A 27,853-nucleotide genomic window follows, 5' to 3' on the forward strand; every position below is an offset into this window, starting at 1 on the left:
TATACTACTAGCTATAGTATATAGTGTAGTATCACTAGTAATCTTAAAGCAGAAATAGCATATTTCATAACTTCATTGTGGCCCCCTTTCTGAAACCAAACCTACGCCCTTGGCTGAAACATATAACTGGTGTTGGAGGTCTCGCATTCCAGGAACAGCTAGTTACATTTCTATATGGGGGGTTTAGCAAGAGCTGTGAAGAGTCAGCTATACACTCCAATGAACTACAGAGATAGAAAAGGCTTGAAAGTGAGTTCGCTGTTGATTCTCAGTTGAATCTGCAGCACTAGTGAACGTTTCATATTAAAGCTGGCTTTTGACTCAATAAAAATAAGAGTTAAAAAAGTCACTTACTAGATCTGTTAAATTGCAATGGGCAAATGTTTAGATGAGAGAAGATAAAACTGTTCTTACATCTGCTGCAAGACATGTCTTGCGGTTTTGTGCTATAAAGCAATCTGCAAGATTTTCCACTAAATCCTGACAAACATCTCAGTCACAGCCTCATTTGTTCACTGTAATAATAATAATAGTAATAATGAATCAAAAACAATGCATTTATTATTTGTACATGTTTAAATGCTACACTTACATAACGATAGATTGTTTGACTGATGATCCCATGAGTTTTGAATTAAAGTCAGAAGGCTTTGCTGAATAGCAGCTTTATGACATTTACAACAGAAAGTTAAGCTGTTGTGGGAAATTCCTCGCCCTGTGTTATAAATGATTTCCTCTTACATGTTGCTATAATCTAACACAAAGTACATTTATAAAGAGGTGTAATGAGAGCAAGAGATGGAGAATACTGTTAGCTTTGTTTCAAACTTGTCTTACTGGTAGTTAGGGGGAAGTCTTACAGTCACACACACACACACACACACACACATACACAACCAACCACGTGGTATATAATGGCCCACAGATGTGTTCTCAGGCCTTGGCTCTCTGAAGAGGATATCCTGATGACCGCCTGGTAGAGCTGCCAAATCTTCACAGAAACACAACAAAAAGAGACAATGCAGAGACAAGGTGCAGATGAGAACATTGTTCACATTTAAAGTTTGTTTTTTTTCTTGAACCTATGTGACAATTATCCATACAATGAATTTGGACATGTCTCTAGTGGAGCCAACATACTGTACTGTACATTGTGTTAAGTGCTGATATATAGCAGAGTACAATCCAGGAGGGAACATCTGCATGCATGTAGGAGCTACCTTGGACTTGCCTTAAACATTATGGCAGTCATACAACACAATGACTTTTTAACATTTTTACTTTTACTTTTCCCACAAGGTCTTCTAAAAGTTGTTTGTGAGCTAAATATTATACATTATTTTTGTGTCTAACAAGCCATGGTTCAAAGTGTTCCCTGGATTAGCAGGTAGAAAAAATAGTCACTACAGTTCATTGTGCAAAATAATGAACAGAAGAGTATTTGCTCATGTTTGATAAGCAACTTCTACCCTCTTTGCAACCATGTCTGTATTTTAAATACCAAATGAAGAATAATGCAAATTACTCAGCCACAATAAAGATACTGCTGGCACAGAGTAAGTAAACATACACACTGCTAGCGCTAATATTTCAGTTATATATATAAAAAAAAAAAACCTCTTTAAAACTTAGCAATATAAGATGAACCAGGGTCTGGGATGAATATTTACTTAAAGAATTATATTAACATTTTGGAAAGTATGAGAAAACTGATACCACTCTCATGTTTGTGCATTAAGTACAGAGCTGGAGGCGATTAGCCTAGCTTAGCCTAGCATAAAGACTGGAAACAGCTAGCTTGGCTCACCTACCAACATCTTCAAAGCTCACTAATTAACATGTTATTAATGTATATTGTTTGTTTAATCTCTTCACAAAAAAACTTAAAAATGACAATTTGTGGTTGTTGGGGGAGTTCTGCGTACAGTTTGGAACAAATTGTTGTTTTTACATTTCTGTGCATATGTATTAAACAAATGAGACAACATGTTAACAAGTGAGTTTTTGACCTTTTAGGAGGCATATTTTTTCACTATAGAGAGAGCCAGCCTCACTCCCTCCCCCTGCTTCCAATATGTATGCTACAATAAGCTAACCACACCCTTAAATTCATGATGTTTTGATGGAAAAGTGCAGGTTCCCTACTATTTCATCCAGAATTTGGCTTCTCTCTATTGCTAATTTATATCATACAATTGTAGAGCCATTTTGCAGCTGGTTTACAGAAATATTGCCTTTGGTATGATTTATTAATACAGCTTACATGCATATTTTCAGATTTAAGGCCCATGGTCCCTCTATCCTATTTATACAGTACTGAATATATTCATTTCCCAAAGCTTTTGTTTTGCATTTGCTCCACAAATCTGGAAGCAACCTTTTATCATTTCCTGCTCCTGCACAGTGGTCAGTTAAGGAGTTGTAGTTTCCATAAACTGTGGATGCATTATGCAGATGTGCATGAGGCGATGTGTTCAAAGCAAATGAGTAGGGAGGAGTATGAGCAGCACATTGTCTCGCTGTTTCCCTTCTAACAGGAAAAGTGTTTTCCCTGTGGAAGACTGGTGTGCCTGTGCAGGCTGAGGTGCCTCAATTTGCTTGGCAAGCAAATACTGTAGATAGAAGTAGAACATGTGGGCACACACACATATTCAGTCACACACACACACAGGTCCAAGATAAACAGTCTTCCCTTGGACATACATAATGCAGAGCACACACTCATCACCCCATGCTGTATCTATCATCATGTCTACATAAATGATAGATAACAGAGATTCTACACAGCTCCTGACAACCACAGCTTACTGCAGACCCCAAACCCAATTAATCAGTCCCGACAATCTGCTCAGTCCTGGCTCACTCAATTCAGATATAAAGCACCTCCTGTCCAGCCATCAGCGTGTAATCTTGAGCCTCTCTTAACACCATAAAGCCAGTGGGAACACTGATAAGATACTGCATGTGTAAGTATAATACACAGTTTCCTGTGCACGGAACTTGATGTTATAGAACACAGTGATTCTAAATGGGGTCACTAAAACATTGGTGTCTTTGGGACACAACAGAACAAGCACGTGATTAGTTTGTTTATGTATTTTGTGGCCAACACAGGAGAGGAATATAACAGAATTTCAATGTAGAGGACGAGTTCACAATTTTTCAAGTGTGTCTTAAAACAACAGTCAGGTTTCCATATGAACTGTGAGAGGTTTTCCTCGCTGTAATCATTCCTCCTGTTCATACTGGCTATTAAAAGATCCCTTTCAAATATGTTTTCAATGTAAGTGGTGGGAGCCAAAATCCTCAATGTGTTCACACAGTCATTTTGTGCAAAATGCATTTAAAAGTTGATGTGAAGCTTATATGAGGCTTCATCAGTCTGAGTTAGTCATATCAAGTGGATATCTGACACATTTACAGTCTTTTTAGCATCAAATTCCCTCTTTGTGTTTCCTCGGACAGTGTTTCCCTGTTGAGTTGCAGTGGAAGAATAGTAACAAAAAGAGGGACTTTGGCACTAAAAAGACTGTAATGTTGAAAGATATCTACTTGATTTGACTCATTTAGTCACCGAAGCTTCATATTAGTTTCAGATAAACTTTTAAATACATTTTGCACAGAAGGAGGACTGTAGTAGAGTTTGTCCCCCATCTCTTATATTTAAAGTGCATTATGAGGGGATCTTCTAATCAGTCAGTATGAACAGGAGGACTGATTATGGCAAGAATATGGCAACATGTTTCAATGTTAATTTCTGAGGTCTAACAGACAGGTACTAAGACACATACAACTGGCAAATAAATTAAGTAAAACCTTGTCTTGTAACATAACTTAATCAGACTTAAAATGCCCCCAGTAAACACACCCAGACAGCTCAGTGTTGTTAAACGTTAGCATTAGCCTTGAGCTATTCTCACTGCTATTGTTGCTGCTGTAATGTCAAATGTGTTGGCTTCTTAATTCAGGGTTTCACATAATGTTTGATTCTACCATGTGTGTGTCTGTGATAGTACAAAATTTTTCCCCTGACAGATGTATTTGAAGTTTTGAGGCAAAGTATGATGTACATTAGCTTGCATTGTTAGTCAAAAGATGTGATGCTAGAATAGGCCACAGTGTAGCCCAGTGGTTCTCAAACTTTTTCATGTCAAGGACCCCTAAACTGACACAAATTAGACCACAGACCCCTATCTGATAAGATTTTTGCTTTTAGATGTTTTTTTTATTACAGAAAGTGTATGAAACCCATGACCAAAATAGTTACACATTCTGTCATTGTGTTACTTATGGATGGAATTATGGTGAAAATAAATGATTCCCCTTTTTCCTGGGACCTCCTGGAACCCCCTCAAGGATGCCTAGGGGTTCCTGAACCCCACTTTGAGAACCACTGGTGAAGCCTATCTAAGCTGTCTGTATCTAGTGCAGCTGTTACATCATATCTAAGAAGCATAAGAAAATATTGTTCAGCTTTAAAACATTATTAATTTGATTTTTATTTATTAATTGCTACATCGGCTAAATTTCTTGAAATTTTATGGAAATGGAAACACTCAGATCATCAATTAACTGATCCTGCTAACAAGTACTGAGCCACACTGGTTACATGCTCCTTCATTACCATGAACACAGCCACTGTAGGTTATTTCAAGTTAACCCTACGTACAACATGTGATGGCTGCACCTGCCACCACACAACTGATCTGGATGTCAGTGGCCCTCCTGCGCTCACACATCCAGTTTTCTCTATAGTTTGTCTTTAATTTTGTTTATTTGTACCTTTTGACCTCATGCACATCACATATCTGTATCATTCACATTTAGTTGAGTTTTGTACAGTCCAAACTTTATTTTGTCTTTAGATAAGTTTGTCTTAATTTGTTTTAAAAATCTATTTCTTTTGAGTTACCAGTTGCTGCTGGTTGCCACTGCTGGAGCGACGTGTTGTCAGGCCTGAGCAAAAATGCAGAGCTGTTAAATACAGGAAGTGGCCAATCAGACTATACCGAGCTCCCTTCACATAATGGGGGGAAATGTGATTCCTAGTTTTTGTTTATTTCTTTAGACTAAATTAGTTTTTTGGTATTTTTTTGTTGACTCTTAATGCTTTAAATTGTACTGTGTTGTTGTAATTGTAGTTCAGTGACTCATGTTTTTCTTTATTTTTACAGTGGTCTGATCAGTGTGTTAGATCTGTTCAGTTCTAATCAGTTCATGTTAAGTTGTCATAGCCTGAGTTTAGTTCTGTTTCGTGACCTCATTTATGGGCCCAGAACTTTTGTTTTATCTTTTGTTATGTTATGTTTATTTTGTTTCATATTTGTATATTGTTTTCTTTTTTAGGTAAATAGAACCCTCTTTTTTTGAAAATCCACCTGTGTCTCCCCATGCCTGCCAGCTCGATCCCTCACACACTACTCTGCTTCTGCAAATACTCACTATGGAACCAAATGTGTATCAATCCGCAGCTGAAAATAGTCCGCAAGAAATGCACTGTTTGACTCCTGTTTGGGTAATGTTTGTGAAAAACTATAGTGCACAGATGTTATAGATTTTGTGGGAATGGATGGGCTTGAAGCTGAGTGAGGCTTGAAGCTACATTTTTGTCTTATGAACACAAATAAATAACAGCCTCAATGATGGGATCACTCTACCTCATTTGTTATTTTCTTATTCTGGGACATTGTGTCATGCATGATCCCACAAATCCTACAAAGTAAATGAGAAAATATGTTGTTGGTCCATGCCCTCCAGAACGACACATAAGTGTTTTTTGATCTGGTCACTACTGACCTGACAACATTGCTGTTTCAAAAGTAAAATTACTTTCTAATTTTTTTTAACACAATGGTTAAGGTTTTGTTAGGTTTAGACACAAATACAACATGGTTAGGGGTCACACTACTTTGCTCCCTGTGAACAAGAATCATAATTATTAGATCTGCTAGAAGGCATGGCATTTTTGGTCTATTTCTGAAACAACTGATGCCTTAGTTGTTCTTGGGAGGACAGTCTTGCATGATCACTTACTTGACTGCAATGTTTCAAGTAACATTTGCTAATCTTCAGCTACTCAGTAGCCACCAAAAGCCTTTAGTTTTACCAGGCAGCTTTCAGTAAGAATGTATGAAATAAAGCCGAACAGGCATATTCCACTAAGAAAATCAAGCTTTCTTGATTATATAAAGGTTAATGACAACTGTGCCTGCTGTGTGTAATGTGTATTTTACGCAGGAAAATGTAACAATGACCCAAACCAGGTGCGGCCTCCTGTACATTATGTTTATGTCTGTGAGCAGTTGTCAAGGTAAATGCGTTCACAGTGGGATGGATCATATGGAATAAATTAACTGTCACTTCCCCCACCTCCCAGCTCTCTGTGCTCTCAATAACCCCTCTCCCCAAAGTAATACATACACCCACATGTGGATGTTTGCCTTCTACATACTACACATCAATACAATCTCCAGACCAGATCTCTGAACCAGAACCCATCATCCCCTTCATCAACTGCAATACTTTGACAGTATCCCTATGGACGGTGAGTCAGCAACTTTTTGTACATGCAACTTCAGACGCGGTGAAAGTCTAGTCCTCACATATGTGTCCGCGGAGGTTCAACCGGGCTGGAGGTCACAGTGAAATCATGTAAACTGATGTGAACCTAAAAGGAGGCCAATATGCTGTAACTATACTGGTTATTAGCTGTAATTATACTGGCTAACCTATGCTGGCCACCTGTAGGGACTTTGTGCAGGCAGTTATAGCAGCTAAGCAGTGCAGTACTCATCAAAAGCCATGGCAGACACATCTTTTGTCTAAATTTGAGTTGATCTTATGCAGAGGTCAGGATGTGCTTTTCATTTCACCATGTATGAAGTCACATTAATATCAGGACAATCATCATGCCAAAATCATAACAAAGGTTCAGGAACAAGACCACGTCCCTCTCTCTCACTAATTCAATCATCCGTGCATACCTATATAATCGTGTCTAACCCCTTTCTCTCCCGTTCGTTTCAGTTCTCACACGACCTACGACACGCTTGCATCGCAAACGCTTACCTCCCGCCTGGTTCCGTGATCCATGTTCCTCGGCAGCATACCGCCCACGACTAGATCCAGCAGTACCAACGTGATATCTCCTTCACCACCACATCCACATGGAACCCTTCTCCTCCAGGCACTACTTTTCCGATCAGCTGGTATCCAGATGCTCCACACGCATCCACGCAATGGCCCACTTGGACGCGGCTCTTTTCAAAGCGATTAACATCTTCAACTGGATGTTCGCTCACCTCCGGCGAGCTCTCAAGGAGACAGTCGTCCCACTCCTACGAAACGATGATAAAGACAAACTTTCCAACTCTATGCAGACTCTACTTCCATCAACTCTCTCGCCAGCAGCTCAAATCCTCCCACTCCTCCGGGTTTATTTCCCGCCGCCGGGTCAACGCACGTTGCACATCGATGATGTCGCAACGCCGCCTACTGCAACAGAGCCCAGACTTCTTCAGTCCTGACTGAAGGCCAGGCTGAACTCCGGATACAAATCCTGTTTCGCCGAACTGACAACAAAGCCAGATTCTTCCTGCTCCTCTCTGCCTCCACTTCCACCACCGCTCCGGACGGCCACTCACTTCTGGGTCCTGACCCTCTCCTGACCCTCTCCTGCTTCACCACCGTCACCCGTTCCATTCTCAAGATTAAATCTTCCACAATACACGTCTACGCCAGCCCAACAAATGTCTCCATAAAACTGTCCTAAGGGGCACCATACCTTGTCAGAGTCTGCTCTCCCCCTCACCTGTTGCTGTGGGAATTATCCAATCATTCAGTCTCACTCTCTGCTCTGCCACACCCCTCATTAGTTCAACCACCTTCACCTGGCGCCCCCACCTGCTCATCATCTGCAATCAAGCCAGTATATAAGCTGCCTCGGCCCACTCCCTCCTTGTCAGATTGTCTACGCTACTATGCTAAGTCATCTTGCTTTCTTCACTGGACTGCCTTCCTGGTTCCTGATCAGTTTGTCTTCGACCATCGCTCCTCATCTCTGCCCCGGTAAACCCACCAGCCTTCTGTCCCTGACTCTGAGTTCTGCCTGCCTGTTCCCTGGTCTTTGTCCGCTGTGGGAGTGGAAGATCGGGATTCAATTTCCGGTGGAGTCATACTCATTAGAACTGTGTTTCTCCGACCGTGCTAATATTGCCTTGACATCGTGTGAAATAAAGACTGCAAAGTTTATACCAGTGTCGTTTGTGCTGCTATTGGGTCCATCCTATACCCGTTACATACCTAGCCTTGTTTCACGCACACTTCGGCATGTTATCTGTAAGTCCGAACCACATCTTAAGCCAAACGTTCGCCCCTCACTTCACATTTCCTGGCCCACAACCAAACTCTCCGCACAGGCAACCTGTCTCCCCACATCGACAAAGTCAGCCCACATTCCTAACCATACTCTGGCCAATTCTTCCACACTGGAGCCGATTCCACCGCTTCTAAATAAGAAATCCCAGACCACCTGTTAAAATTAAATAAATAAAATTCTTGACTGCTAGTTTTCCCAAGATTCCATATCTACCTCAGCGAAATTCAAAGAGCCTGTTCTCACTTAGTCCAGTGAAGTTAACTTTGGGGGATGACGAAGCAGAAAGCTCATCAAGACATGTCCCCCACCCTGAGTCTCGACCCCCAGGTTCCTAGACGCTCCAGCCTCTTTGTGATTCCATTTGGTCCGCGGTCATCCCCCAGCAATTGACCCCCTTCATCCCTCTCCTCGACCCCCATCCAGCCCACCATACACTATCCTCATCCAATCCTGAACCCTCTCGACAATCCAAATAAATCTACTTTTTATACTGTTCCAATGGCATGGTCTTCGTTAATGAATTTATACTGTAAGGAACATGATCAATCAGACACCACAGGCCCATTTCAGAATCAGAATAGATTCTCTTTCAGAGATAGAAAGCTCTGAAATTATTTATTGAGCAGTGATTTTGTTTTTGTTAATTAATGATATCTTGCTAGCAAGCTAACTCTTATTTACTCAAAATAAGGTAAACTTATAATAGCAGGACCGAATACTTTGACAGAAAAATTCACAGCTTAATCCACTCAGTAGTTTAGACCTTTGAACCATATCACACAGTCTTCATCAGTGAATAGAATCTGCTTGTCGAACTGCTATTTCCAAAGCCAAGTGATAATGAACTTTCATGCTCAGGCAACAAATACATTTCAGTCAGGCAACTCACACTGAATGGATTATTATGTGAATGTAGAATATATATAGCTGATATTGTTAAGTTGATATTTGGCCTCTATAGGCTCTGACATTGTCACTCCCCACAAAGATACACCAAGCTGCCAATAACAGAGATTTCAGAGAGAAAATACTAATTTTGGGTGCATCTCAATTTCCTTATCCTACTTACCTTTCCTTTAGTCCCTCCCACTGAAGACTTGAGGAGAGATGCAGGAAAAGACGAGAGAAGGCTCAAGAAAACATGTTTTAGTGAAATGAGACAACCCTTCCTCTGAACTGTCATATGAAGCAATGTCCATTTCTGAAGGCGGCAGCATAGATGGATCAGCTGTCAGTCAGCTCTGTCTGCTCTGCAGTGTTTTTTGATTCCTTGGAGTTTGTATTGCCACATGAATGTTCTGTCCGAATAATAATGAGGGTGCACAATTACTACTGCCAGCACCATTAGTTTTTATTTCTTTCATAATTCATATCCTCCCACATAACAAGGCCGAACATGAAATATTAGTCTCTGCATATTTCATTTTTAAATGAACTGCTGCACAAAAATCCACACATGTATTAAAAACTGTATTCTATATTTATACTGTAACACTAAATACATATGAGACATTTAACTGTTGGCAATGTTTTTAATTAATTAATTAATTGCATATACATTTATAGATATTCTGTTTCTAAACACATTATCCTATAATCCAGGTTATTATTAGTTTTCAGGAGAAAGAACACCATGTAAATATGTCACATCAAAATATATACTATCTAACTGATGCACAGGGATTTTCAGCATCACATGACTGAATGCAAATTATGTCAACAGATAATTCAAATGTGTTTATTGTAGAAAGACAACAGACTCTGCTGCTCCCTCTGACAATACTATTATCCATGGTACAGATTAAATGGACAAATGATGAATGAAGCTGACCTACAGTCTAAAACTAAATCTAAAACCCTACACTACCTGAGTTTAATCTGCATCAAACTATGGTGTTGTGTTGAATGCTGGAGCAGTCTGATCAGCTGCAGTGTCCAATCACTAGCAGAAATAAACAGGCTAACATTTATTTTCGTTGCTACCATCTACTTAACACTACCGCAGCATCAAGGCACACAACACTTGTTTTAAAGACAGCTTTTATCATCAGGCAATAAGACTTGTCTACAGGCAGTAAGCCACAGGGGCAAGTAGCCACTAACCCTCCGTGCAGTCTGTTCTATTTGGTCATGACTACTTATTCATTACTGGCATGACCTTGTTTGTTATTTCTTGTTTATTTATTGATTTTTGATATTTATTATGTATATTGCTGATTATGTTTGTAAGAATATGTGTGAATGATTATGCTGTTCAGGGAGAAAGTTTTTCATTGTATGGAAACACACTGGTGGCATTTTAATGCACATGACAATCACATTCCTGAACTGGATAATGCAAAGGGTGTGTTAATCATTGGTTGCAGTGAGGAGAGTATGTCAAGTGAGAGTAGCAGTAGCATTCAATATCCTCTTGGTCTGAAAGTATTAAATACAGAATAGTGGAACTCAAGACAACACAGACATGATTGGTTCTTTTAAATTTTATTTGTAAATGCATCTTGGATAGAACAAAGAAAAAATATATATAATATATTCATATGTACTGAAACGTTAAGTTATGTACACATTTAGGGTTTGCACTAGAAATCTTCACAACCACTGATTTGTTTTTTTAAGATATGGTATCAGAATAGTCTCTGTGTGTTTCCTGGTTGCAGCGATGTACACTCCTGCATATTTACATACATTCATAGGATGCGATAAAACACCTGTGTTCACACAAGCATTAAAAATTCAAAAATTGAATAAAAGGAATGATGTACAATGTTGTGTACCCCTGCTTGTCATTCTACATACATGAATGACGCATGGACGGCATTGCTACCCCTACATATTCACAGCGGGGTGATAAACAGAGCAATCAATGACTGAGCAATTAGGGCTTTAGAAAGTGACAACACCTGTGGCATGGCCTCAAAAGGGATGTTGTGACTACATTACCCAGAAGCTCATCCTCCTGGTAGTTCAGCACCATAGTGTGTAGTGTGTCCATTGATGTCACCACAACGTATCATAATCGGCAGTTGAGACCAAAGGCTTCTCAGGGTGTTTCCAATAACAGATAAAGCAGAGTTGAGGCAGCTTTTGTGTCAAGTTCTCAGCAATATAACAGCTCAAATAGTAATAGCAGACTGAGACATTCTATTTTGTGGCTGTGCACTGATGGACATGGGCCATATTTTGATTATTTGACTTGAAACAGTCACTTAACATCCCATTAAAATATGGATCACTGAAAAGCATGATTTCCAAAACCATTTGGCTCTCTGGTAAGGATTTTGTGGTACAGTAAGGCCAGAAAAGTGATACAAATAGAAGATGAGCAAGTAGGTACACATGACTTAGCTTAATAAAACAACAACAAAGAGAACATTTAACACTGAACAGAAGGCTGATTTAACAATCACTGGTTCACTTTTGCATTTCTTGAGTTGCTCTGTCTTTCTCCTCCTCCTTGCGTCTCACCAAGTTTACAAAGTTGCTGTAAAATGTAAGAGGAGTCCCGGTAGCTTATCGAGATTATGCCATCAGTAGTTCATGTCCACATAGTATAATATTCTCTCCCTGTGCATCAACACCAAGCTGACAAAGGTGTTGTTCATCCATTCTGTCAATGACCTGTGGTGCAATGCTGCAAAAACTAGGACAAAGCTATCAGAGGAACCACATGGGAGAAACCTCTGTTGACCCCAGGAAGAGTAACTACTACTCCAGTAGTAGCAAGTGGAGATCCAAATGAACTTCAACCTGACTTCCTTAACTTTGCATAAAATGAGGAATGTCCAAGACATTGGCAGTTTTCAGGAAGCTAAAAGGCAGTTGTTGTTCTCTAGGTAGAATGGACACACAAGGCTATTACCAAAGCAATCACAGACTGAATGAAAATAAGTTTATCTTATCTTCTGCGGAGATAAGGGCAGAACAAACATAAGGAGTACAACATACAAAAGCACCAACAGCAACAACAACCTTTAGCTGATTACAGACAAGATGGTAACTGTGTTGGTTTACTTCTGTACAATAAATTAGAACAATCACAGACTGCTGAAACAAAAAGCAAGGCGTGCTTCCACTCACATATTCATATTGACTTGATGATGGCACAAATATTTGCATACACACTTGTATGCACAAACTCACACCTTGCTCCCTTGGCCTATGTCTGTATGAGAGTGATCCCAGCATTCCCAGTGATCTGAGTGGGGCGTCAGTTTGCTGAGCGAACTGTCCGGCTGCTTCTAGGAAAACGGTGGACTTTGATGTGTTTTGAAAGGTGGTCACTGCGGGCAAACTTCTTCTCACATACGGGACACTGGTAGGGCTTGACCCCTGAGTGGGACCGCCGGTGTCGCGACAGCTCATCTGACCGGGAGAACCTGGGAGGAGAAAGAAGAGATATGTTTTACATTTCTGTCTCAATTATAACTGTTGCATACTCACAAAATGGGGCTTTAAAGAGGTGTGCGCCACTTCCTAAACAACAGTTGTGATCTATGAAAACAAACTCGACGAGAGAATGTGCACAAATGTACAACATTTTGGAGACAGGGGAAACTGGCAACACAGATGGTGAGGTGGTAAAGTGAAGTCAGATTGTATAATGATTCTTCTCACACATTTGATGTCATTTCATATCAAAAGTTAATTATAGAAGCACATCATCATAAACATTCAAACCAGCAGTGTTATCTGTACTTGCGCTTACAGTGAGCCATAACTATTCCATGAGCACCTTTCAATTTGAAAAGATATAAGCCAACTCAAATCTTAAATCAAAGTCCACTCAACATTTCATCAGCGCTGTCTCATCTGGAGCACAGAGGAGAGGGTCAGTTGAGGTGTGCACAGCAGCTGCTGAAATGAATAATGTCAGGATGATGTCAGGATGTGGCAGGTGGCAGGATTCAGGAAAGTCTGGTTTGCCTTTCCCCAATATTAAGCGTGACTACACTGATTGCTTTTCACCTCAGCCACGTTAAGTAACTGATGAATATATCATCATCGGTTGTAGAAATCCAAAGTGACATCAAATAACTTAAACAAACGTAACTTAAAAATAATTGCAGCAGATTTTTAATAATATATTCTAATACTGTGCAGACATTAGCGGGTATGATTTTAGTGTTCATATAGTTTTTGTGTGTAAAATCGCTGCAGTGAAACATGACTGTATTGGAGGCACTGTGGTGGCTGCCACAAACACTCTGCCTTCTCCACTCACCCCACCGACACATCTTCACCACCAGCACTCACATATGGACTGTCAAAATTAGAGAAACACCTGTATGCTGAATTTTGGAGTAAATATAAATGAATACAGTGTTTATTGTGTCGTAGATATTGAGTAAAAACCACTTAAAACTGGTTAACTGGGAACTTGCCCACTGCAGGGTAAGAAACTTAACCAGAGATGTCTGACTGTACGATCCACAGGAAGTTGTATATGGTTGTTTTGGGTTACACACATAACTTTAAGAAGTTCGAAAGTGGGGAAATAAAACAGTTAAAGTCTTCATGGCTGTTGCAGTCCTTCCTCTGTGGCTGCTCGAGCGCAAGTGACGAGCTAGGGGCCCGATACGCGGACTTTTGACACTGATTGGTCAGGCGTCTCAAGATAGACACTGATTGGTCCAGCGAAAGAAACACATGTACATCAATATTCTTGAATACTTTTGCATTGACCATTTACATTTCCAGGCAGGCTGTGATTTAGGGAAAAATACGTGCACTCATGCGTACACGGTTTCATAAATCTGATTATTTTTTGGCGCACGCCAATTTCGGCTTTTGTGCACACATAAACTTTTAGTATGGATCCTACGCACTGTTTTATAAATGAGACTCCAGATCAGTTCATACAGCCTGCTGTACATTTCTCAAAGTAGGGAACACATGTCTACATATTTGAGGTCATATGGCTTGACACGACCACATCCGCCACAGACATCAGACTAAAAAGACCATCTTTGGCACGAAGTTACGTAGAACATTAACTAATGTCATCTTACAATTAGCTCAACTAGCTTTCTTTGTGTTTTGGCAGTAGCTTTTGCAAGCAGAAGTCACAAGCAGCAGATGGCCACATACACAACCCACGTTTCCGGAATAGACAGGAAGTTAAAAGTCAACTGAGTCAAACTGAGTCAGAGCACTTCCTTGTTGCTGAAACGCATAAGGTCAATACTACATAAGGTCAATACTCAGTTTGACAGCAACCAACCACAAGCAGGAGGGAAAGCACACACCAGCACCTTATCAGTTTCAGGCATGAATGACAGAAAATACTACAGAGGAGGAACAGCAATGGCAAAAAGTAAGATCAGAGATTTCTTTGTCAGGTGAAGAGGAGACACAGGACTTGTTAGACTGACTTGGGACTTGTTGGACTTGATTTGGGACTGGACTTAGGACTTCATAGCCAAGATTTGTGACTTACTTGTGACTTGAAAAAAAGGCTTTGTCCCACCTCTGGAGAAAGTGAATGAAAAGTCCTAATTTAGGGGTTTGGTCAGCATACTCCACTTGTGTAAAACCAGAAACTGTTGTTCTGTTCATGAGGAAACTGTTTGTCTTGGGTCCTCGGAACAAACAAATGACAACATTCATTTTTAAAGTAAACATTTCTATGTGTGTGTTAACGAGCATCAAACTTGACAAGTGCCTATACCACATGATGCAATCAGGGACGAAAACCTTGATTTTTCCACTGCTTTTTCATTGTTATTTTGTACTCAGTTCTGGCAACCTGCCTGTTATTCCCAACATGTATACAATGGCTGCTGAGGCCAGAAATGTTTCCATGGAGCCCAACAGATTCAACAGTGTAATTATCTATCATGAGCAAAATTTCCTCACATATTGATGCTACAACTCATTTGCCTGTAACTCATTTGGAAAAGCAAAACATCGCAGAGGGTTAGCATGCGAGGCAAACGCTACTTGGCTAGAGCCACGGGGATGACAGCTCCGGGGCTTCTTCCAGCAACCTACTTCTCTGAAACTGACTGTCCCCAGTCAGGCTCTGCATCCCAGATGTTGCTCTGCTGACCTGACAGGATGATGAATCGATACAATCGCACCCTGTGATTAAGCAGCAGGAAAAAACCCGCTGTACACTCCATCAAGCTTACAGCTAGAAGCTAAAGTAATGCTGCTGCAGTAATAGACATGATGAAGTTACTTGCAACATCTGACAGCAGTTTACACAGGGAGACGCTGCCAATAAAACCATTCCAATAACACCCAAAATCTAGCCCATACCTGCTAGTAAAAAATCCTTTGAAACAAGTAGATTAAGTTTACACAGCGACTTGTGTAATTGGATCGGTTGAGTCACTTTCTGGGTACTTTAGTGATCACAGTTAACACTTTGACAGCAAGTCTCCACTCGTAAAAAATGCTAAAACAAAATCAGTTTTTCTGTCCAGGAACAGATGATGAAAAACTACAAATTGTAATTGTAAGTAAACTATAAGTTGTGGTAGGACAGTTTGTCTCTGCCAGCCACAACATGAGGGAATCAGACCGACCTGCTGGTTCTACATTGAGCTTCACATTTCTTTTCATTTTAATATGAAAAAAGTGTTCATGTAATGGCTCTATCCTCATCATTCTTATTATTTGAATTCATTGGTAACTCACACACACATGCAATAAACACATATGTTTATTTATTTATTAGTTCTTTTTGTAATTTTTTTGCAAACTTTGTCTAATTTTCATTAATACTTTAAAAAAGACCCACTGTTACAGTTATGATTGAAACAGTGTGTGTTCAATTTTTTTAATTGTTTATTATGACATGCAATACCAGTCAAAAGTTTGGACACTTTCTCGTTGAAGTGTTTCCCAACTTTTGATTTGTCCTGTATATGAAGGACTATGTGCATATTCTTTTTTTTTCCATTTTTCCTTCACTGAAATGCACTGTAAATTAATGTCAGTATTCATATAATGCTTTGGCAATACTCTATCTGATTATGCTCATGCCAATGTAGCCCTTTAAATATGAATTTGAAAACTGCATTAGTTATTGCTGGAGAGACTGTCTGGATCTTGTCCAAACCTTCCTGGCACAACAGAGCAATACAGACAAAACGCTATGGGACGCTGTACAAAGCATCATAAGAAACCATAAGGAAAGCTCATGCTGCTTGCAATAATTAAATTTAGAAGAAAAAATATTGCTGGTCACTGGTATAAAGAAAGATGGAGTACAACCCAACAGAAGAAAAAATCTTGCAACAATAGCCTTCCTCCGGCACCTGTGCAGTTCACAGGGTGATGCAGAATTCCGCACTTTTATATCAATGCACTATCAGAAAGTACTGAGTGGTCAAAACCTAAAGAAGTCTGTCAGGACACCAAGAAAGTGTAATGTAGGGATGAACACAGGTTTAGCTCAGTTTAAACTCTTAAAAACTCCTAAAAATGCTATATTCTCCCGATATGGTCACCTCACAGTATGACAGCCCTGTGGGTGCCAGAGCTCTAAAGCACCCGAGAATCAACACCTGTGGTCGTAGGCGCAGGGTATATTTACTCTAATGTGGAACAGTCAGCATCATAATTGCAGCATGGATGTGGAGTGAAATTTCATACTTGAAAATGAAAGAGGCCAATATCTTAACTAAATGTTGTACATAATGCAATGTTTTCCAGTAAACTGTGTGCAGTCATATCTGATCAACAAACTGTTAACTGTTATATATGAAGCATGGATACATAGGTGGTTTCATTCTTTAAACAGTAACACTATCGCCGCCATTCTGAAGTCTGGTTTGGATCTGTCGCTATGTGAAATGACATAAACTATCAGAGGCACAGTTACAGGATGTATAATGTTTTGTCTACTTTTCCACTGCATTATCTACTGCATCAATTTGAAGCTGTTTTCTCTCTGTTAAAGGGATTTGTTTTCATATCATGTTAGCTAAAACTGTTTTTTATGAAACAGTTGAATAACCGGTTCGCATTTCTTCAGATCAAAAAACATCTATAAATGCTACATTGCACACTGATTTTCATTAAAAACCAGTGTTGGCTTTGGTTGACAGGAATGAATGTTGGTGCAGGAATGAAAAACAGTCAACCCTGTGCAGACCTTCTTCTGACCTTGAAAGAAAAGGTTGCACTGCATCCAGCATGAGTGTAAGTTTGGAGTGTATTTAAGTTTCTTTTTTCCAGTTAAGCATTCCCCTCGTGTGTGGGCACAGTTGGAGTTCCCAACTTCATTCCTCCAACAGCCTGAAAGAGTTGAGTAACACTGCCTGGGCCTGACGATATCATGCTCCCTTTGAAGCATCCAAGGGAACTTGGCATCTCAACGTTTCAGCATGTGCTTGTGTGATTGAAATTGAAAAGAATAAAGAAAGAAAATTGTCTCATTGATCAACACAACAAGAAGCTAACATCTAGAGCTAAAGTCTGCCATGTTGTTGTAGATTATTAGTCAAACTGACACAAGATATGATTGTTTTGAATATCAGGGACTACTTTCCTTGCTCCCTTAGGATTAGTGGATGATGGGAGACTGTTTAAAACTCTGTGCTCCAAAGGCAACAGCAAGATGTAAAGAAATATTTAGCTTCCCTTCCGAAATGTAGTATAGTATGTTGGCGCAAAATTTTGGTGCAGCGTAGGAAGTGATACATTTACATGACTAACCTTGGTAGAGGCAATCCTGACCATAATGGTAACTTTTAACTGGTCATTTAAAATAATCAGCAAAGATGAAATCAGTGGTCTTAACATCCCAATTCTCTTTCATGAGCCACTATGATTTGCCAGCACCTGCAAAACATTGCTGTCTAACCCAACATCATCACAACTGCTACAAGAGTAACTACAGTGGCCCTGAAAGCTCAGTGCATACCAAATACAGAAATGTTTACAGCATCATGTTTCTGGAAACAAATACAGAAATATTCTTTGGTTGTGTTTTCACTCGTTGAAGCATTTTTTTCCTAAATACTGTGCATGTGTTGTCAAGTTGATGAAGACGTTTTTCTTCATTTGCTCGTGTTTTATCTAATTCCATCTGTTTTCCTAAGTTGCAGTGTGTTGAGCTTTCAAGGCCACTGTAGGTATCAGATTGCAACTGCAGATTCTTACCATCTCACCAGGATGCCTCTACTGTGCTAACATATAGAGCTTTAAAACTAAAAATCACCTCACAGAACAAGAATGAATGCTGCTGAATGAACAAGAAAAAATGGCCCCAGAGTTGCAGGTTTACTTGGTTTTTAATCATTAGTAAAGGGTCCCTGTGTCAAAATGTAGTTTTAACACCTTCATTATTTTAGTTTATATTGTGCTGCACACACAGTGCACATTCCAGAATAAGTTTGTGGGGGGATGGGGTTTAGTGGGAGCAAAAGCAAATTTTTCCCCCAGGGGCCCCAGCAGGTTAAATACAGCCATGACTGTGTTGAGTTACAATAATTCAGTTTTTGGATCTTTATGCCATATAAGTACAAATTCCACTGGTTACCAGCAGTTAGATGGGAGATGCTAGTGTCCTGTTAGCACTCAACAAAGTACTTAGTGTTAGCATGGAGCATCAGAGCCACTATGCTCTTACAATATCAAAGGCTAAGTTGGCCAAAACAATCCACTAAGAACCTGAAAAGATTTTGGGAGATTAATCTACCTGGAAGAGACTCTCTTTGCACTGTAAATTTTGTTGCATCTTGATTGACATTATTATATATTTAAATATACAGTACCACACTCTGTGCATCTTTATATCCAGCCGTTCCCTCCCTGTTCCTCCTAGTCTATGTGAGGAACCTTGACTGATCCCTCTCTTCTCTTTCATGCAGCGTGGCAGCCTGGACGTTCCTAGCCCACAGTCATGGTAACTATTCAACACTTTGTCTTTGTTCGCTCCACTTCCTCACTGCTGCTCCCTTTAAGTGATTGTGTGCAAAACTGAAACAGGCCTTTTTCTCCCACTCTATCTGCCTCTCTCGACACCCCTATCCCACCACCAACATTTTTTCTTCTTTTGTCTTTAAAAAAAAACAACAAAAAACTGAGTTAGTCTCTGCTCCTTACTCTATTCTGCTGCTTCTCTCACACTTTTCCCAACTTTTTTTCCCCTTTGGTCAGCCCCCTCATTAACCCCATCACATACAGTGGGTTAAACACACACACACACACACACACACACACACACATACACACACGTTTCAGACCATGGTCACTTTTGGGGACATTGCATAGACTTGCATTCTTTTCCTGGAGACTTACCCTAACCCTAACCATCACCATTACTTGCATAACCCTAACCCTAGCCCTAACCCTAACCTTAACTTTAACCTTAACCTAACCCTAATCTTAACCACTGCCCCAAAAATCTGCTTTTTCCCAATTGGGGACATGGCTTTCCCCAAGCCGTCCCCAATTAACTACTCCTAAGTCTGAAATTTGTCCTCAAAAGTAGCCTATGACAGACCACACAAACACACAACTTCCATCCAAACTAGATCCTGCCTTTTGTGTACAGACAAGAGCTCTTTGTTAGTCGGAACACAGCCTGGATTACTACAGCACACATTTCTGCTGCTCTCCTCATGTATTAGCACACACTTGTGCAGCATTACAAATACAGTACATGACTGGTGGCAGGTTGCCAGTTTGGTACTAAAGTCAAACAGACCAACACAAAGCTTTTCAGGGTTATTGTTGATCTCTCAGTATGTGCATGCTAAAGCACAGTTTATAAATGATTGAATGTTTAAAGACCCGGCTCCTCCAAGACTGATCTCTGCAAGCTGTGGCAGGTAGAGGGCAAATTACATAACATAACGGCCCTCTGGTTGGGATAGTTTTAGACTAACGTATTAATGCATAAGTAAAGGTAAGCATACCATATGCACAGATGCAAGGAACATGAAAAACACACCCACCGTGTCAGTACTTGCCACTGGTACACAGTAGAGTAACAAGTAGATATAGTGAGTGTGTGTGGAGTGTTCGGAGCAATGGCCCTAATGGTCTAATATTAATGTTCACACTAAGTCAAGGGTCAAACACTGGATAGCTGAACTGTCATTCAATTTCATTTCATCAAGTAAGAAGAAAAATAAAAATAAAGTGCAATAAAATAAAAAGCATAACCTTGCAAAGTGGGAGTGACCACTGAGTCCACAAAAAGTCCCATTTGACAGTTTTCTTTAAATAATGTTCCTTAAAACAAAAACATAAAATGTCCTGGTTCGTTTAATTATACCTTTCTATCCATTTTAAACTGGTGGTATGGCCAAAAATTTGAAAAACTGTATGTCAATTTGGTCACTGAGTAATCGTGTTTCTTGCATTAGTTGGTTGGTGACTACTGTCGAGAAGAAGCCAGTCAGAAGCGCAAATCAAATTTTTAGCAAATTTAGAACTTTGTCATTGAAATTGATTACATAACACAGCATTGTGGTTCAGCTTGTCAACAGCAGCAGAGAAGCAGCATCAGTTTCAGTACTCTGTCTTCATCTATACAGGCTGTGTTCAGGCACAGTACAGCATGTAGGTCACCTCCTTAACTATCACTGTAGTTACATGTATGAATGTAGACTTGAAGCACACAAATACACTTTAGGCTTGTGCCTATGTGCGTATAGCACAAGTGCAAAGTGAGCTATCAGGCCTGTGTAGACAAGCTTTTACTGAAACTGTGCTTGGGAGTAGTAGTTGACTTCTGTCTTCACAATTTTTATGTACATACTCATTGTTTCTAATACAGTTGGTCATCCTTTGCAGTGATGAATCAGCCAGGAGAGTTTCATGCCTACCCAAACCTTGGAAGTGTCCCAACTATCAGCCAACTACATATAGACAATAGCTATTAGAACTAATGCAGGCTTACTCAGACAAGTTTAATATATTCCATGTTGTGCTTGCGTTTGGCCATGTTGTGAAGCTAGCTAACTTCCTCTCCTTCTCTGTTACTAGCTGACATCCACCAGTCAGTCTGCAGTAAGACTGTCAGTTTGAATTTGAAATTCGAACTACCAGTGGAAAAAAATAAATATTCAATCTGAAAATTAAATCTGAAATGTTTGAATTAAAAATTCAGTGTAAAATCTCAAAAAAAACTTTGTCTTGCACTATTCATCAGACCCACTGCTAGTGAAACTAGCGAACTGCACTGAACAGATAATCATGGCACAAACCAACTGAGAAGCATTGTGGATTCTATTCCATAAAGTAACATTTACACGACAACTTATCTAAAGTCACCTGCTAGCTTGTCACTCAAGTGAGGCAGCAGAATTTAGGATTAAGTCATGTGGACTGCATTTCAATTAACTCCAACAAATTACCTGTTAGTTCTTATGTGTTCTAACTTGATGTTAGTAGTAAGTGGTGGTTAACAGTAATGCTAATAAAAATGTAGGGCTGTACATTCACTTCTTTAAAAAAAATAATTGTATTTGACTAAGATGACTACAACACACAAAATCCTTTCCCAGTCCTTTCATTGCCTTTATCTGAGAACTCATAGGCTGGAAACTGCTGGAACATGGCTGAGGAAGTCAGTGGTTGCATGCTCTGAACAATTTGTATCAGTCTCACTGGCTGACCTGATGTCCTCAGGAGAACAGCCAGCTAAAATCTGGGCAACTCTGTGCTCAGGTCACACTCCATCACACACAAATAAACACACACTGTCAGACTGATTAATGTAAAAAGATGCTTCACTTTAATGAGCAAAGAAATTGCCTCGCTGAGGAAGACATCCAAATTCTCGCTCTGTGTCTTTCTCTGTTACACACAGCAGGTTCCGAATTAGATCTTGCTTCTTTATACCTAGCATACTCAAATACACACACACACACACACACACACACACACAAACACACACACACACACATACACACATACTGCCCCAGCAACTGCACAGCTGTCGAGACTCAACAGGAGTTGCCCATGTTGTGCCCATGTGACTCCAGCCCACATGCTCAGTCCCAAATTTAGTTTACATCTGCAAAAAGAGACACCCCAGCTATTCTTGCATATCCCAGATATTTCACTACCTGACAAGAAGTGTGATTGTGCAAGCGAACCCATTTATATTGCCACCACCTCACATCATTCCAATTAACACATTGGAGGCAGTATGAGTAAAGTAAACAGGATGATGGTTTTTGCCTTGCTTTTCTATTATGAATCCTTGAATAACTGTGGGCTTCCTGTCTCGTTGCTGAAGCATATTTCTGGTATTCCAACAACAGTAACCCAGTAATGCTTCGCTTCCAGAATAATTAAACATACTACCAGTAATGAAATTCATGCTGTAGCTGTTATCCCATTTTTACTTGCTTGGAGCTGTGGGAGGGTGTGGGGGGTTTGGCTCTCCAGACCCTCTAAGTCCCACTAGCCAGTGCTAATAGATGACCCCCCAAAGTGACAGGTCAGTTCAAATGTCAGTTAAAATCTGCACCAGACTTGGTTCCATTGAGCAACATGACACCATGCACAGCACATGGACATTTCCCTTTGACATACAATTACTGCTGCTTCCAAATAGGCCACACTAACAAATGGGGGTTAAGCCCTTTTAAATCATGCAGATGCACACTAGAGTCTGCTGTTATTGCTCAGTCCTGTGAATAAACAGGCTTTATATAACCAGTCATAAATATGACTCAATCTCTGAGTCTAATCTGGTAAGATAACAAACGCATAAACATAAAAAGCTGAACTGTGCAATTACAGTGATTTTGCATGAGCAGAGATCATTCACTCTGTACGGTGAATGTTTGATGTTGTCAGCCAATGGACTGTAAATGTGCTAGAAAACACATTCATTCATTCAGTTCACACTCCAATCCAGTACCTACCTCCATCCACAGCCCTGCCAGTTGCAGGCGAAAGGCTTTTCCCCTGTGTGCCTCCTCAAATGGGCCTTCAGGTGGCTGCTCTTGGTGTACATCTTGGTGCAGCCAGGAAAAGTGCATTTGTGCATTTTGATAAGATCCGCCACTGGGTTCTTCTGGAACTTCTGATCTCCGACAAGAATCCCTGATCCCTGACTGACTGAGCTGTCCCCGAGCCCAAGAGGCTTGGCTGCAATGGGGACAGGAGCAATACGTACAAACTTCGAAGACATGTTCAGGGTGGGGGAGGGCAGGATGTGGGGCACCAGGGCAAACGTCTGACCTTGGATGTTGACCAGTAACTGCGCAATTTTGATGTCTGAGGCTGGGGCAGGTTGGGGGGGCTGGGCTACTGGGGTAAGAGGCACCGCAGTGGGCTCCTGCTTGATCTGAAGAGGCTGAATCTGTAGGATGACCGGCATCCCACCACCATTAGTGTCACTGTCTGCTGATGAAGGTTTGTTGGCTGATGCCTTCTTGTCTACTGTGCTGGATTCATGTGTGGGGTTAACTGATGTGGTTTTGGTCTCGTGGGAGGCAGCAGAGGCCAGGCCAGCAGTGCAGGCGGTGGGGACAGTTTGATCTGAGTACTTGGCCTCTGGCTCCAGCTTAGGCTCAGGGGATGTATCCCTGCACCACTCCAGGCCAACTTCTAGACCAAGAGTCTCCTCCAGTCCCACTCCCAACCCTGGGCAACTCTCTCGGATTTCCTGCTTCATCGTCACCACCTCCATATTCTCCTCCAGGAATTCTTCAATCTCTTCCAGTGTGGGTTGGAAGGACCCTCCAAGTTGTTCCTCTGCTTCTGCATTGGACCAGGCGAGGAAGTCAAAATTTTCCTCCTTTATAGGTTCACGTTTAGCGGGCTCATCTCTCCTTGAGTCCCAGAGGAAAGAAGATAATGGTATAGGTGCTACAGATCCTACCGCAGCACTGCCTAAAGAGGCCTGGGACAGCAGGTGGTCCAGGATGCTGTCCTGGCTCTCAGCACTAGAGTTGCTGCCGTAGCTGGAGCTGAGCACCTGGGAGTCCGGGCTGGAGCAGGAACGAGGGCTGGACGACTCACTAAGATCGTCCTCCGAAAACGGTGACGGCATCACCTGGTAGGAGTTCAGGTCTGTTACCATGTCAGACAGCCGGTAGGCCGGTGGAGAGCCACTGTAAGGAAGAAAAGTCTCCTCACTCACTGGGGAGTTATCCACCATCCCTGGCTAGTGCCAAACTGCTGTCTCTTGTTGGACTTAGAGTTTGTGTTTAGGAAGATTTGTAAGAAAATGATTCCTTCTTGCTGGGAAAGTTAGGCCAAATAAACCCAGGTCACCAAGGCCAGTGCCTCTCACTGGGGTGAGATAGTGAAACACCTGGTGTTCTCTCCCGGGGTAGAAAAAGTAAGTGTCAGGAAAACAATCTTACAGTCCAAGGTCTCCAGCCAGGATACAGTATGTCTAAATGGAAATAAACAGAGAGAGTGAGAAGTCCATTAATCTTAATCCCTCATGGACCTACTGTTTCAATTCAAAAGGACATAGCCTGACTTTGAAAGGAAGTGTTAGGTGATTACATACTTGTTGAGAAATGTATAATGTATCATATCCTTTAATCTATCTGTCAACCTATATGAGATGCTAGTCATTCTGTGTATGCTAATTCTAAAATGCTGTAGAAGGCCTGCTTTGTAACCTCTTTGCTTGACCCTTTACACCTAAGCATTTCCTACTCAGACCCCTTATCACATCATACAGATGTCTGTATGAGATATGAACACTTCAACCAGTGATGTTCCCTTCTCATAAAGACTCTTGTATATGTCAAAAAAGCAAAGATTTGAAAAAAAGCATAATTTGAGCTTGAAAGTTCATTCTTGACCTTAAGAATTGGAGTGCCATGCATAATGAGATGCATCTGAAAGCTCAGAAATAAATCTAGTAAGTGGCTTAATTTAGTGTGTCTTATTTTCTGTCTTGCTAATCATCTTGTGACCCCTTCAGATTTATCCTGCAACCCCTTGTAACTGCCTTACTTTATATTGTATACTATTTAGCTGTGCAGAATCACACAATCATTATGGGTAGAAAATATCCAAATGCAAGTGTATAGTTTTTTCACTTCAAAACCTTGTTTACATTTGTACATTTTTTGTAAAACACATGTAAATAATATATGCACTAAATTCTGTACAAAAATAATTCCCTAAAAAAGAATCAGTGCAATATTAGAAGTCATTACTGTACTTATATAGTATCACTAAAACGCAGTATTTATAGGGACTCTGTATAGACTGTTTTATGTTTGCGGTGCAGCAATGGCATCTTACTGAAAAACAACCTTCAGAAATAAAATATCAAATCAATTAATTTGGATTTTTTAATTTCATACTCTTGCATATTTTTTTTGGTTTAATTTACTTAGTTTTTATCTCCTATGCTATTTCTGTGATTTTTATCATTTCTTTATGGCTTCTTTTTTATTATTTTACTGCATGTTTTTTTTCATCTCCATTGATTCTATAGGAATATAAAACTATTTAATAACCTCATCACTTTTTATGGTAGTCTATTTTAGTATCAGGCTTTAAGTTAATGACTAATGTCTATAGTTGCCTTCCATGAGGTTAAACAACCTTGGGAGTATATAGTTCCACTTTATAATATTTTTATATTGTCCTACTATAGGACAATACTATAAATACGTTATTTTCCTGGAACAGGGCGCGTCGGTCCTGTACTCACTCCCTCCTCATCCCCCCTCCCGCCTCCATCCTTCCACCCTTTCCAGGGCCCCCTGCATGGTCAGAGTGACCGAGAGTAAACCCGGCCAGAGCAAAAAAACTGTCAACAATATTATCAGAAAACACCGCATGGGGCAGGCGGGAGCAGCGTGCGCTCCACCGCTGCGTAAATCACCTGCCCTGCTTGTTTACGGGACAATTAAGAGCAGTAAATCAGTCACATCGCTGCCTCTGAAGTTGGGAAGATGAACGTTTTACATATCAGTCATCAGATTTACGATCACACAATACAGCGGTGCAGGCTACAATGCAGCATTTAATGCTTTATTCTGCGGGGCACATTTTGATTCATTTCACATGTTCATGAACAGGAACACTACAGTGTTATCTCTTAATGACTAAGTTGTGCATTCACATACAGCCAGCGCCTTACATGTCTAATCACAGCTCAACACGATTTCATACTTTATTTGCATAATAATAATAATAATAACAATAATAATAATAATTATTATTATAATAATAATAATAATCGCACATCATCAGATTTGTGCAGGCAGCGTGGATCAGAAAACTTGTAAATCCTGTCACATGCGCAGCTGCGAACACGGAGTCCAAAATTCATTCATTTATATTCTGTAGTTAAACTGCGGCACACCAAAATCCAAACCCTCATAATAACACCCAGGACTGTTTTCCTGGCGGTGCATAACGCATGAGTAGACGCGCGTCTCCGCTCTCAACGTAAACATGTTTTCGTCCAGCCTGCTGCAGCATATGGCACCAACCGGATACACGCGCACGCTGCACCCGTGAACACACCAACACAGAAAATAAAAAATCCTCCAGTCTTACCTTGTTCACTCAAAGCAAATAGCCTATAATCCCAATGCAAAAAGCGCGGGGAGTATTTTTTTTATCCGTTGCATCGGACGTGGCTGTCTGTCTGTCAGGATTTGCCCTTGAGACTCGCCGTGCAGCAGCAGCAGCAGCAGCAGCAGCGTTGGTTCAGACTGGACTGAGCGCTGACTGAGTTGTACTATATGACCGTCACATGACTGCCAGTGTGTGGGTTACTGTAGTGAGGAATAAAAGGCTGCCGCTGAAGGCTCGTCCCCGCTCTGCAGCCTCATTGGTCGGTTGTGGTGGGCTGGAGGCGGGTCGTCCGGTCTGTCAGTCAGGGGTTCTGCTGCGTGGAACAACATGTGGGACACCTCAGTGAAGGAAGGAAGCAGAGTTGTAAACTGGCAACATAGTCAATAATAATCAGAGGGGTGAATAAGACGCGGGTCAGTGAAGCTGTCATCTTTTCATCAGCAGAAATACAGTTTAACAACTGTTTTAAACATTAATCAGGCCTATACAGTCTAAAACATTACATAAGATCAGAATCGTGTATGTTTCTACTGAATTATTAGATTGATTTGACCGATTTAAGCAGAGCTGATTTGTATTTCGGGCGATACCAAGTCAGGTTTGAGTTGTATTCATTTGACAGGTGAAAATGATTGCAATGGAGTATCTTCTGCAGGGAGAGGAAACACCAAGATGGGACTTATTCACTTCCTCTATTTAAATAATGTAAAACACTGTGGCTTTCATGTCTCTGAATGCAGTTTAAATGACTACTGAACATTTTCTTTTCTCGTATAGTTTATTTGACATTAAAGGGTAAGGCTGGCAATTTTCTCTATTTTTATTATTGTCAGTTCAACTCAAATCTCATGTGCAGAGCTAAACTAACAATGAACTGATCTACTAACAAGTATTGTGTGTGTATCCAAAGTCTGATATATCTTATTGCTCTGTGCCGTAGATCTCCATCCAAAAACTATAAAAAAAAAAAAATATGTCAATGAGCCACACTGC

General features: G+C 40.6%; 1 protein-coding gene and 1 long non-coding RNA gene across 2 annotated transcripts; both read right to left on the reverse strand.

Moving 5' to 3' along the window:
- Positions 1-536: 536 nt before the first annotated feature.
- LOC137182136 (uncharacterized) lies at positions 537-8,982 on the reverse strand. Its single transcript, XR_010928257.1, has 2 exons — positions 7,069-8,982; positions 537-991 (listed from the first exon to the last, which is right to left on the reverse strand). It is a non-coding gene; the product is annotated as an uncharacterized lncRNA (long non-coding RNA).
- Positions 8,983-10,845: 1,863 nt separating this feature from the next.
- On the reverse strand, positions 10,846-27,639 carry LOC137182137 (Krueppel-like factor 15). The gene is made up of 3 exons (XM_067588437.1): positions 26,840-27,639; positions 23,221-24,701; positions 10,846-12,756 (listed from the first exon to the last, which is right to left on the reverse strand). The coding sequence occupies exons 2-3, from the start codon at positions 24,459-24,461 to the stop codon at positions 12,588-12,590; spliced, it is 1,410 nt and encodes a 469-aa protein (XP_067444538.1). The 5' UTR covers positions 24,462-24,701; positions 26,840-27,639; the 3' UTR covers positions 10,846-12,587.
- Between the last annotated feature and the right edge of the window lie 214 nt (positions 27,640-27,853).

The sequence above is a fragment of the Thunnus thynnus genome, chromosome 4 (genome assembly GCF_963924715.1).
Source record: "Thunnus thynnus chromosome 4, fThuThy2.1, whole genome shotgun sequence".
Lineage (NCBI taxonomy): Eukaryota > Metazoa > Chordata > Actinopteri > Scombriformes > Scombridae > Thunnus > Thunnus thynnus.

Coding starts and splice junctions, on each gene's coding strand:
- LOC137182137 (XM_067588437.1), bottom strand. CDS start 24,461: ATGGTGGATAACTCCCCAGTGAGTGAGGAGACTTTTCTTCCTTACAGT. Junction 12,757..23,220: donor TGGCAGGGCTGTGGATGGAG/GTAGGTACTGGA, acceptor TTCTCCTCCCAG/GTTCTCCCGGTCAGATGAGC.